Here is a 12,545-nt window from a genome sequence, read left to right on the forward strand (position 1 = left end):
CGACTACACTGGCTAGTCCTTCTGCCTCTACTGCCCAAACATGGGTTGATTAGGTCCTTTTGGATAATAAGGTATTAACTAGATTGAGATTTTTCAAATTAGTTTGTTACATTTGTTATTGGTGTGGCGTGTGAGGATTTGTTAAATTGTGCAAATGGCAGCACTGTAACGACGTCTTAGCCTAAATGACTACTAGTAAGCTTAGCTCCCTTCAGGGCTAGAGACTGAAGCTAGGTAAACCTGCTGATCCAGACTGTCTGGTGTGGTCACATTTGGTCGTGTCTAACTGATAGGAGGTGGAATGTGGCAGTACAATGTGTGTCGCAGTGTGTGAACAACGCCTTTTTCAGTAGGATGTAAATAGTTTTGGGAGACTGGACTTTGTAACTTGTGTTTGTCTTCTGATTGTGATTAATGGAGTTGTAAATCAGCTTGATTCTACAGATTTCTGCCTCAGTGTAGGGTTTTGCATCAACATGTCGTGTTCTTTACAACAAAATAAGCTCTGCTGGGCCACACAATATTAAAAGGTGGACATGCCAGATAATGAGAGGACATTTGTGAGTTGGTACCTTAATATTGGTTGGATTCAGGTTAAAGATTATGAAAATATTATAGCGCTCATGATATTTTTTTAACAGTAATAATCAACAGTTTGTAAACGTTGAGGGCAGTAAGTGACATTTATCATTAAATGAGATGAAGCTGGCTGAACGGATGCTCTCTGTAGAGGTGTGTACCTTATCCTTTATTTACACAAGCAGCATTGACAACTTTGGCAAATATGTATTGGCTTTGGGTGAAGGGCCAGTAGGGCTATCGTGTATGCATTTGGATAGGTTGATGCAGCACAACATGAAGGCAGAGACCTCAGCTTGTCATTTGATGTCCTGTTGAACTGAATTGATATTTATTTTTGTTTGGGGGTTGCCGTGGGGTGGGGCACTGGATAGCTTGATGTTGAGTGATAAACTGACAGTGGTGGGCAAGCTACCAGTTTCTCAACAGTAAATGCAGCTTCACTACACCACCCAGGAAAATGTAGCACAAGGGGTTGTCACGATACCATCATTTCAAACTTATATGTAATGCCAGTATGAAAAATGATACTCAATACAACGGTAATAAAAGGTCCTAGGCACACAAATAAAATTATTAATTATTTTTTTATTAACAGCTAGTATAACACACAAAAAGTCAAATACTGATCGCATACCAAAATTAGCAATACTTTCATAAATAATAAGAATCTAATAAAGTAATAGTATTACTGTTGGGGGCCATTTCTCTGCTTAATTGACTACTTTTATATTTAATACTTTAAGTACATTTACCTGACTACGCGTGCAGTGTTATATTTACTTTTAATTGTAGAATCCAGAGGGTTTAATGCAGGAAGTGAGCGTCTGTTGTTCTCCTGCGTTCTTCACAACAAATGTTAAGCCAAATTTTTGGTGTTTCCTCTTTGTCGACAATGATTTGGTCCCGATATCTCTACTTAAAAACCCTTTGCGCATCTGCATTGTCTTACGGTAAGGGACATCAACACTGTTAACAAATAGGCTCGTTGGAGTCTATCGCCTTTCTTTGAGAAAAAGTATTACCAGACAGCAGTCCGAGTCTTTTCCTTCAGTACACTCATTGTTACTTATCGGGACTCGCCATGGTGGTCACCTAGTTTACTTCACCAGAGCAATGGGTCGCTCACTGGTTGCTGACATGTCTCTGCTTCAGCCTCCAGTCACGTGATGGGTCGCGTCAAGGCCAAAGGTTGAGGAACAGTAGATTTTCTTCCATCTTCTTACTTTTAGCAGCTTTGGGTAACTTGAAAATCTGATTAGAGATCTGTGTCGGTACTTTAGATACTATAGAAAATGAAATGATTGTATAGTTTTTAATACGTGGTATTGAAAAATATCGATACTTTTGACAACCCAGTGTAGCACGCTTAGTTACACAAACAGGGCAAAGTAGCTTAGTACATAAGAAGCTACATTGAGTTGAACCTATATCATGCTAAGTCAATGCTATCCTAGTAATCAATATAATTGTCAGTCAGATCCAGAAGTTAAAAAAATGTAGCACAATGTATTAACGAATAGAAGGGCTATTGTGTAATAAATTGAAATCAACATAGTGTACACACCACACACCAGATTGAAGCATAAAGTGCCTAAACCTGGAAACAGAGCAGTGAGGAGGCAGACGTTATGATAACATTTAAAATTGCTTATAATATTACCATTTTACAAAATGTAGGTCTCAAATCCTCATTTTAAACAATTGAGATTATTGTGATTTCTTGTTTGTGTTCAGATTTAAATAGAAAAAAAACATTTATCTGCACCTTTATTCCTTTTTACAGTAATTTTCATAATGTGTTAAGAAATTACCAATGTTAATGGGAACTGTCAAAAAATGTATAATAGTTGTATTATTGCGGTGCCAACAGGTGCTGTGAAATTTTTGTGCACCTACATTATGTGCTGATAATATCGACCAATATTAGCCTTTCACAGGTGTATCGGACGATATGTTAAGAGACCGACCGATATTATTGGCCAACTGATATAAGCCTTTAAATGTGCATTTATGTTTTTACATTTTAAGTTTAATAATTTTTTAATTTTTTTTTTAAAGTTCTATTTATTGGGTGAATCTGTCATTTTAGTTTTTTATGATAAAGTTTATGGTTAAACTAATAGATCAAGCCTCAATAGCATTTCTTTGTCATAACGGTTTGATAACGACATCTTAGGAATCATACATACATACATACATATAGTGTATATATACCTCCTAATAACGATATTGACATTGGTCCCAAAAAATCCATATTGGTCGGGCTCTAATTGTTAATATTGTTTTTTTTCCCTCATCTCCTTTGTGTTACATCAAGGATGTTCACTCTAAATGTTTTCTTTTTTTAGGTGAAAATTAAGTATTTTTTTAATGTAATGGTCTTTACTTCTCTGCTGAAGTTTTCCCTTTCTGTAGATACCAAGATTATTCATATAGATCTTTTAGCTGCAGATATATATCTTGTTTCATTTTGGGAAAAGGGCCCAAACAGTAGAGTTTGAAATGGTAACTACATTCATAGATTTCTTTCAAAAACGTATTTTAGTGTCTATCTCTCACATTTTAATTTCATGCCCTTAAAATCGTTTTTTGCTTTATTCATGTTGATCTGAATTTATGTTGGACTTAAAAGTGAAGGATGCAAGAAGTATTCTTATGAGAAAGATTAATGTAAGGTTTGGGTAATAATTTGTTGGGAAGTTAATCAAAGGATTAATAACGGAAAATAACCGTTAGATTAACCGAACAATCTGAAAAATAATCAATACATTAAGCGATAAAAAAATCTTACAATAATCATTAGCTGCAGCATTACACAGGTATATCATTGATTAATGCAACATTTGTGCAGAATTTAGCTCATATTCTGTACAAAATGACTAACTTTTAGATTTTTGGAGTTTCACCGACGGATAACCACCATGTGATCTCTCCCTCTGTCAGTTGTTCCTTATCGACTTTGGTTTGGCGAAGAAGTACAGAGACAACCGAACACGACAGCACATCCCCTACAGAGAAGACAAGAACCTGACTGGCACAGCACGCTATGCCTCCATCAATGCTCATCTTGGCATCGAACAGAGGTCTGTCCACATTATTTTCATTATTTGATTTTCAAAGATTACTTTCAAGGAAAACAGTTTTCCTCTTGTTGATGTAGTATGTTTGATTTAGGAACTGGTGTCTCAGTTGAGCAGAGCTACCTGCGACTTTGTATCCTGATCTAAAATGAGTGTGACCAAACTGTTTTTTGATGTTAATAAAGGAAATGTCTTATCATACATTCTTTTTTTTATTATGTCAGAGAATATGTGATAACTCAACAAATAACATGATTATTGTCTCCAGTCGCCGTGATGACATGGAATCACTAGGCTATGTGCTGATGTACTTCAACAGAACCAGTCTGCCATGGCAGGGATTAAAGGTATGAATCTTAATCCACTGCTTTTCTCATGAGTGATTTTTTACAAATAGGGTATTGGATTAAAATTGCAGAAAAAGCTAATGTGGTCAGTGTTACTGAGACTACAAAGTTGTCCAAGTGGTTTGCATGTTGTCAGTGACACTTGTGTTGGTTTTGTGTTTCTAAGGCTGCCACAAAGAAGCAGAAGTATGAGAAGATCTCGGAGAAGAAGATGTCCACCCCTGTTGAGGTCCTCTGTAAGGTAAGACACGAAACAGGACCAGTATCGCAGTTGTTCTCGGAGCACATCTACATCACTCAGTTCTGTGATTGCATGTTTCCAGGGTTTCCCAGCAGAGTTTGCCATGTATCTGAACTACTGCCGTGGCTTGCGCTTTGAGGAGGCTCCAGATTACATGTACCTACGCCAACTGTTCCGCATCCTCTTCAGGTAAACACATGGCACACAAATGAGAGGAGTCTGGATTCACGTCTTTTTCTGTACTTATGACAAGTAATTCGCTCCAGTCCTCACCTGTGCTGGGTAAAATGACATCTGTCACTATCAATGAATGTTAAATCCACAGGAGAATCTAAAAACGTTCAACAGTAATACTTCTAAACAGCTCTAATCTACTTCAGTAACTGCTAATATATGCTTCCTTTTGTTTGACGTCTTTTCTCAGCACTAGAGTAGGTAGTTGGGTAAAACTACTCCTAAATGATTTAGTCGTATACCATAAAGATTGCTTCCTACTACTTTCTCCCATGTGACTTTGCCCTCACTCAATCTCTTACTTCTTCCTTTTTTTCCCACTGCTTTGTCCCACTGTCCTTCCTTCCTGTTTCAAACTGCTGATTGTTGAAATATGCTTCAACCGGTTTCTGTGTGTTTCAGGACACTGAACCACCAGTATGACTACACATTTGACTGGACCATGTTGAAACAGAAAGCTGCCCAGCAGGGGGCCACCACCGGGGGCCAGGGCCAGCAGGCACAAACCCCCACAGGCAAGCAAACTGACAAACCCAAGCCTAACATGAAAGGTTAGTAGCAAACAGCCAAGCGACGTTTTTTACAGACACCAATTGCTCATATATCTCAGTTTTGTATTTAGGATTATTAGATATTGTTTCATTACCTATCCCACATCCCAGTGCCCCTTTTTAAAACAAAGAATAAAACCCCAAATTGGAAATGCAAAACAAAAAAAGTTATTCCTGTTGGAATGATGACGCCAAACAGCATTATAAGTTTGAGAGGGCACCCTAAAAGAACAGAAAATCCAAAATCAAAGAACTTGATACAATTGGTCTGTCTTGCAGAAGCAAAGACGTCCTTGGGGAATTTGACTACTAACTTTGCTGCGATGCTCTTCTGTTCCTTTGTTGGTGCTGGATGACAGGCTCTCTCTGCCGTGCCACTGTCTCAATGTGCTCTCATCACATGCCTCTGGCTCTTCTGAACATTCCCTCTCCAAACTGGATAATGTTTGTTTTTTCCTCCTCACTTAACACTTTACCCGTCACATTAATGATCTACACCTGGTGTCAAGCTGATGGAGATCAGATGTTGCTCATAAGTTCAGACTTCCCAACTTTCAAAGTCATTGTATCGCTGTGCACTTCACACTACATGACTTGCTGTCTTGTTGGGAGTCTTGAAGTCGTTGTAAGTTGATATTACATGACTGACAGGCGACACTGCACAGCCTTTTACCAGGACAAACCCCCGACTAGTAGGTTGTCACTCACTTTCATTTTATACTTGTTGTTATTAAATACAGAAATGGTTGCGAACGTCAGCAGAACTACCTAACACTGCATTGCTGTCTCCAGTGGAACAGAACACAAAAACATTAGAGACAAATGACAACCCAACCAAAGCAACGTTAAAAAAAAACATAATTTTAGAAAAGGTGTCACAGTTGCTTGTTCTGTTCCTGTAATCAGAATTTGTTAGAATTGTCAGTCCATATAATTAAAGCAGACATTATGCTCCTTTTCAGTTTCATGATTTAAATTTAGTTGTAACATGCTATAATGTTTTGAAAACGCATCACTCTCCTCATACTGTCCATTGCTGCAGGACTTCTTTTCAGCCTCTGTTTGAAACATTTGGTTTTAGCTCCTGTCTCTTTAATGCCCCCCACAAGTATCATAATTTTCGGCCTCCGCTCTTGATTTACTTGGCGATGCTAGTTCCCGTACCATTCTAGACACTAGACATGAAGCATGCAAAAGTGGGCCACAGTCAGTGCGTTTACATGCACAGTAGGGCTGGGCGATAAAAAGATAAAAATAATTATCACAAAATAACTGTTCCTCGATATAAATTTAAGCGGCTTCGATATAACTCTGATTGAACTTTTTCCATCCATGTTTTGACAGACAACACGAACAGCCAAGGATAATGAGAATAGCGCCGTGCCAAACCAATTAAGTGGCTGGAATAGAGTTACAGCCACGTCCAGTTAGGTTGAGGCACACAGCATAGAGCGGAGAAGCAGCCGACAGCAGCTCTGTTTGTTTTTTGGCTTCTGCAGCTCATCAGTCCATCAGGAGTGAGAGCGAGAGAAAAGAGAAAATGACAACAGGAAATGGTAACTAATATTTAAAGTCCGACAAGAGGCAGAGTAGTAGCATCACGTGCGCTGCAAACTGTGTCGAAAGCATTTGTAGCAGATGTTTTATGAATACAACTACATCATACAGCAGACGTTGTACAATGTTCTACTGTACATCTGTCATGTTCAACTTCTCACAGAAAATAAATAATACTTAAACCAAATTAAGTTTGGTTTAAATATTATATCTTCACATCTCACAACCTTTAAGATTGACAGAAGTAGTGATTTGACTTATATTGTGATATATATCGGTATTGATCAATATGAAAAAAAATATCGATGCATTTTTCCCATATTGCCCAGGCCTAATGCACAGCAGTAACCGGGGAATGGTCTTAACCGGGTTATTACAGTTCTCCCCCTATACATAATCAGGGAAGCCTCCGGTACAGTAGGTGGCGCTCTGCCAATGTACAACTTGTCAGAATTAGGCTTTTTTTGGCTTTTGTCAGAATCACAACAACTTGGAAAGTTGAGGAGAACATGGACAATTGTTCAACGTGGTAAATTTCATACATTCTCCACGCCTCAGTAACCATACCTGCTGTGGAGAAGTTCTCGGGTTTAAATGTAAAGTGCACGAATACCCCGGTTACTAAAGGAGTTATCTAGGTCTGTTAACCAGGGTAAGGTGTTAACATGGCGTTTGAGAAAAGGGCTATAATACCTTAACCCGAATAAAATCGGGTTTTTAAATTGCATGTAAAATTCTGAATGGTGCCGAAGTATCGTCTGCTCGGGGATAGGTGTTAAAGGCACAGCGTCTTTCTTTACTTTAATTTTTTCTTCTAAGATAGCCTACAAGGTAGGCCTATTATATTGAGGCTTGTACACTTTGCCTAGGGATTGGTATCGTTAAGATTTTAGCAGCACTAATAACATCAGAGCTTATCGATTCTACGGTCTTTCATAATTTAGCCCCGGGGACTATAATACCTGATCGGACAGTTGTTATCGCATTGCGTCAAACTCCAGTAAAATACCAAAATTGTAAAACATGACCCGGTGATACGGTGTGAATACGTATGCGTTAGATAGAACTTCTAAATGGTTCACCAGATTCAATTCAATTAAATTTTATTTGTATAGCGCCATATCACAACATACATTGTCTCAAGGCACTTTACATAGTGAGGTCAATATTACAATATTACAGGGAAAACCCAACAAATCCCACAATGAGCAAAGCACTTGGCGACGGTCGAGAGAAAAAACTCCCTTTTAACAGGAAGAAATCTCTGACAGAACCAGACTCAGTTGTGGGCGGAGCTTCTGTCTCGACCGGTTGGGGTGAGGAGAGAGAGGAGGAAGAGAGGAGAGGTGGGCAGAAAGAGGGTGGGAGGCGAGACAGTAGGAGAGAAGAGAGAGAGAGGACAGTTGTACAACCGCCGCTGTAATCTCTACCAGACTGATACTTATAATTAAAAAATACAATTATGTTGTTGTTATTATTAGTGATGATATTAATATTAATATTAATAATAGCAATAATAATGACGGTTTGGGTCCTGCAGCTCTGGGGTCAGAGATACACTAGGAGAGATAGAAAACACAAACAGGGTTAGTGACATGTACTGTAAACATATCGGGGGATGGGGGGGTAGTATAACAGTTGCTTTAATTTCTACCAGACTGATACTTATAATTAGTGAAAACTGATACTTATAAATACAATGATGTTATTAATAATAATGATAGTAATAATAATAATGACGGGTTTGGATCCTGCAGCTCTGGGGTCAGATCCACTAGGGGAGAGAGAAAACAGAGTTAGTGACATGTAATGTAGATACATGGGGGCAGAGAGAGAGAGAGAGAGAGATTGAAAAAGGTGGGAGAAGGAGAGAGATATAAAGGGAGAGAAAGAGGGAGAAGGAGAGAACGAGAGAGGGAGAAAGATGCTCATGATATAAGTTCCCCCAGCAGTCTAGGCCTATAACAGCATAATAAAGAAATGGTTTATTAAACACCTGAGCAGTTCTAACTATAAGCTTTATCAAAAAGGAAGGTTTTAAGTTTAACTTTAAATGTAGACAGGGTATCTGCATCCCTGACACAAACTGGGAGCTGGTTCCAGAGGAGAGGAGCCTGGTGGCTGAAGGCTCTGCCTCCCATTCTACTTTTACAGACTCTGGGAACCACAAGTAATCCTGCATTTACAGAGCGAAGTGATCGCACTAAAGATGCTTTAGTTTCTACATTTCATTACTACGGTGACCCTCACGCTTCACGCTCACTGACCCGTCTACACGTCAGTGGCCTTCTGGAAGGCGTTCGATGATGTTTTTTGTCCCACCCACCACGATAGCAAAATGTGATTGGCTGATTTACCCATCTCTTACTAAATTAAAACACAAGCTCAGGACTTCTGTCCAGATCATGGAGTCCTAACCAATGATTGAGCTAGCTGTAACCTTCTTTCTGCCTATAGACAAGAACAAAAAAAACTAAATCTGATTGCATAACTCTATTTTTAATGTTTTAAGTCACTTATACTGTCATTTCTGGAGCATACTTGATTTAAAATCAGCCAAAAACTAGATTTAAAAGAGATAATTATTATTAATTGAAATATGTGAATGACATTTAAAATGCTGATATGTTGGGCCTTCTCTGAAGTCCTAGAAGTCCCTTAGTGTTCCCCTCTGCTCTGAAATTGTCTATTGTTTGTTCAGGCGAACATGGCATCTTTAATTTATGTGGTTGCTCGTCTTCATTTACTCTGAGCCAGTGACACCGCTGAAATCTCACGTGTTACCTTTATATAGATGTCAAGATTACTCATATAGAACTTTTAGTTGCAGATATATACTCTTTTCATTTAGGGCTTGTCATTTTTGAGCAGGGACATGCGAAAAGGGTCTAGTTCTTATTAGATACCCCTGTGTACAAATGAGTTTCTGGGGAGAACTTAACTATGACTCCCAAGGTACATTTCACCAAGAATTATCCAGTCACAAAGCTTGCAATTGCATTGTGTGCATGATAATGTGCAAGAGCTGAACCAAGGGCTTAATGCAAATCCAAGCGTTAGAAGTGTACATAAATTATTAGATAAATATTATCAATAAATATTAGTGCTCCAACTGTGAATCACTGAGCCTCATGAAAGATCATTTAGTATTCTTGTCCTAAATTTCTCGACACCCTCACCCTATTTTAGCAGCGTCGGCAGGAATTAAGTGATGGACTAAAGCAGAGCTGTTAATGCTGAGTCACCTGTGAGTCGCACCATCACGAAAATAAAGATAAAATGCATCCATATCACTGATAGTGATGAAGAAATGCGTGCCATAACAGGCAACGTTGCCATGGCATGTTTTTCTGATGGTGGGGGATCAGTACACCCTTGTACCTTGCAATATTATACAATATGCGATATTCTAAAATTATTTGACATGTCTTCCCTGGCATGTAGAGCAACTTACCAACTGTGTTAATGCACATCCACATGGCCTTCACAACAACAGTGCGCTTTACCACAGCGCATATGGTGCTTGTTGTATGAACGCTCATGGTTGGTCTGTGGGTGATCTGACAATAGCTTGCTTGGCAACAATCGCCATCCATATGTGCGCATTGTGCAAAAAGGCATGCTGACTGCCAACTGAGTGTGCGCTCCCCTGGCCTCATTTAGCTGGTACATGCAATTCGAATTGCAGAGTTTAATATAATAATGTCAACATAATGAGGTAAAATATAATTATTTATATACTAATTAAATTTATATATTTATAATTTCTTCAAAGTGATGAAAAAAGATCCATAAGTGTAAAACTTGTTTGACTCACAGCAGAATAATTTACTTGACTCCTACAACAGGTCTAGACCATTCGTAAATTGTGTTCGTACCTGAAAGAAAACTCAAAAAAACTTGTACGCACAACTTGAGAACAAATCTGTTCAAACAAACAGTTCTTGCATGAGACCCATTGTCTGGAAAATAATAATTGCTTTACTTTAATTGCTTTACTACACTTCGGGATGATTGTGTAAAAATGGACCCAGTAGCATCATATTACAACACATCCTTTGTCAGGAGTCATGGTCATGGATTTCACTGACCATTCTTGATTAAAGTAGAAAAATTATGAGAAAAGTTTTCTCTTCCTTCTCCTTTTGTGTTAAGTAGTGCCTCTGTTTATGTCCCCCCAACTTATAATGTGGGGTCGTCCGCCCAAATTACTGAATTACTCTATTACGTCTTTGATGAGTACCTTTCTGTTTTTTTGTGTGGTGTTTTTTGTCTGGCAGATTGCCAGTGTGGACAGTCACTGCCAGCATGTTTTCCAAGTTCCAGTGCATACATGAGCTATCATTGGCACTCTTAATTTACTTAATTTTTATTTGTTTAGTTATGTTAAGATAAAGATGAGCAGAAAAGACAAATGATAAAATGGATGGAATGTTGTGGATATCTCAGAAGCCATCATTACCCTCTGAGAATGTTTAACAGCCACTGCTCCATCGGTGCTCCACTCCAATTTCAAAAACAGTCAAAGGTCACAGATTGAAATACCAATGATATTAAATCCATTTTGACTTAATTTACAAACTTCATGAAGTCCAGATAATTAAAAAACAAATAGAAATGTATTGGGAGAGGTCAAGAAGCTGCAGGCTTCTACAATGGACACCGCTTCCCTTTAGGATAAATAACAAGCAATAGGAAATAATACTTAGCTAACATAATTTCAATAACAAGAAAACAAACATATACATAACGATTAGAATGGCAATCAGTAGAGCACAACAGTCCATGTCCCATCCTTCCACCCAATTTTTATGGAAATCCGTTCTGTTGGTTTGCGTAATTCTGCTGACGAAAAAAACAACCAAAAAACACACAAACGGAAAGGGTCCAAAACGTTTACCGCTTTTGTAAAAATACATGAAAGAAAAGGACATTATTTAGATTTGAAATAAACATGACAATTTAAAAAATCCCTATAAATGAACCTCTAAATTTTATTGGAACAGTGCAATGATGGTTAAGGCAAAAAAATATATTTGTATGTGAATACAAATCTGATAGTTTTTTCCTTTGTAAAGAAAAAATAAGAGTTGCCAACTGTACAAATTTTTTTTGTAGCAAATAAGGTTTAAAATGGGGAATGTATTTTTTGTCTAAACAATATTAAAATGAATCAAATAGGATACATCATGGAGTAATACAGAGTTAATAAACTAAGACATGTAAACCCTTTTTACCTCCCTAAGGAGATTTTTTTTTTACTTTTTTTTTATTATTATTATTTTTTCTGTCTTAAGCACGATTACTCAAATTTCTGAACTGATTTCTGCAAAATTGTGTGGATGGGTGGGGCAATACCCAAGATTGACCCATTAAAGTTTTGAGAGGATCCAGATAAACAGAATGATCAAGGAAAATGTTCATTGTCTTTAACATGGTGACAAAGTGCATTTTGGACATTTTTGTAAATTTCAGAAAATTATATCAGATGTGGGACCAGATCTCAAAACATGCAACATTGTGATAGTGGCCAATCAACTAATTTTGTTTTCCAATTAGAGTTTCTCATCTCAATTGAATAAATAATATTGAAAAGTAAATGAAGTAAATCTAACCTTTATGTACACCTTTTCAAGACACACAGTGACATTGAGAAATTAACTTACATTTATAATTTGCCTGATTGGATCACAACCCTCCACCCACCCAGGTTGAATGTGGGCCAAACACAGATCACCTGTTCATTCCTGGACACACCTCAGTCATTCCAGGTGAACATGCACTGCACCTCAGACTTTTTCCTTAAAGTTGTTTATGGAAAAGTGTCAGAAATGGGAGCAACACTAAGCTGAAATACTTCTTTTTTTTGTCTCGTAGTCCAACAGGACTTTATAGTGATGCTGCTATGGTGATGCCGTTCCTGCTAAGGTTAATCCAAACCATTCCTAGGTTA

The 12,545-nt window shown here is 37.9% G+C and overlaps 1 protein-coding gene across 4 annotated transcripts in view; it reads left to right on the top strand.

Moving 5' to 3' along the window:
* csnk1a1 (casein kinase 1, alpha 1) overlaps positions 1-12,545 on the top strand; it is a 32,288-nt gene that overhangs the window by 16,101 nt on the left and 3,642 nt on the right. For 2 of the 4 annotated variants that reach the window (XM_035649030.2, XM_035649033.2), the window contains 5 exons: positions 3,526-3,665; positions 3,931-4,009; positions 4,176-4,250; positions 4,333-4,439; positions 4,887-5,035. In XM_035649030.2, the coding sequence (XP_035504923.1) occupies positions 3,526-3,665; positions 3,931-4,009; positions 4,176-4,250; positions 4,333-4,439; positions 4,887-5,035 (550 nt within the window). Of the gene's footprint in view, positions 1-3,525; positions 3,666-3,930; positions 4,010-4,175; positions 4,251-4,332; positions 4,440-4,886; positions 5,041-12,545 lie in introns of those variants that run through there. The other 2 variants (XM_035649031.2, XM_035649032.2) reach the window with 2 other exon arrangements.

This window comes from Scophthalmus maximus, chromosome 9 (genome assembly GCF_022379125.1).
Source record: "Scophthalmus maximus strain ysfricsl-2021 chromosome 9, ASM2237912v1, whole genome shotgun sequence".
Classification (NCBI taxonomy): domain Eukaryota; kingdom Metazoa; phylum Chordata; class Actinopteri; order Pleuronectiformes; family Scophthalmidae; genus Scophthalmus; species Scophthalmus maximus.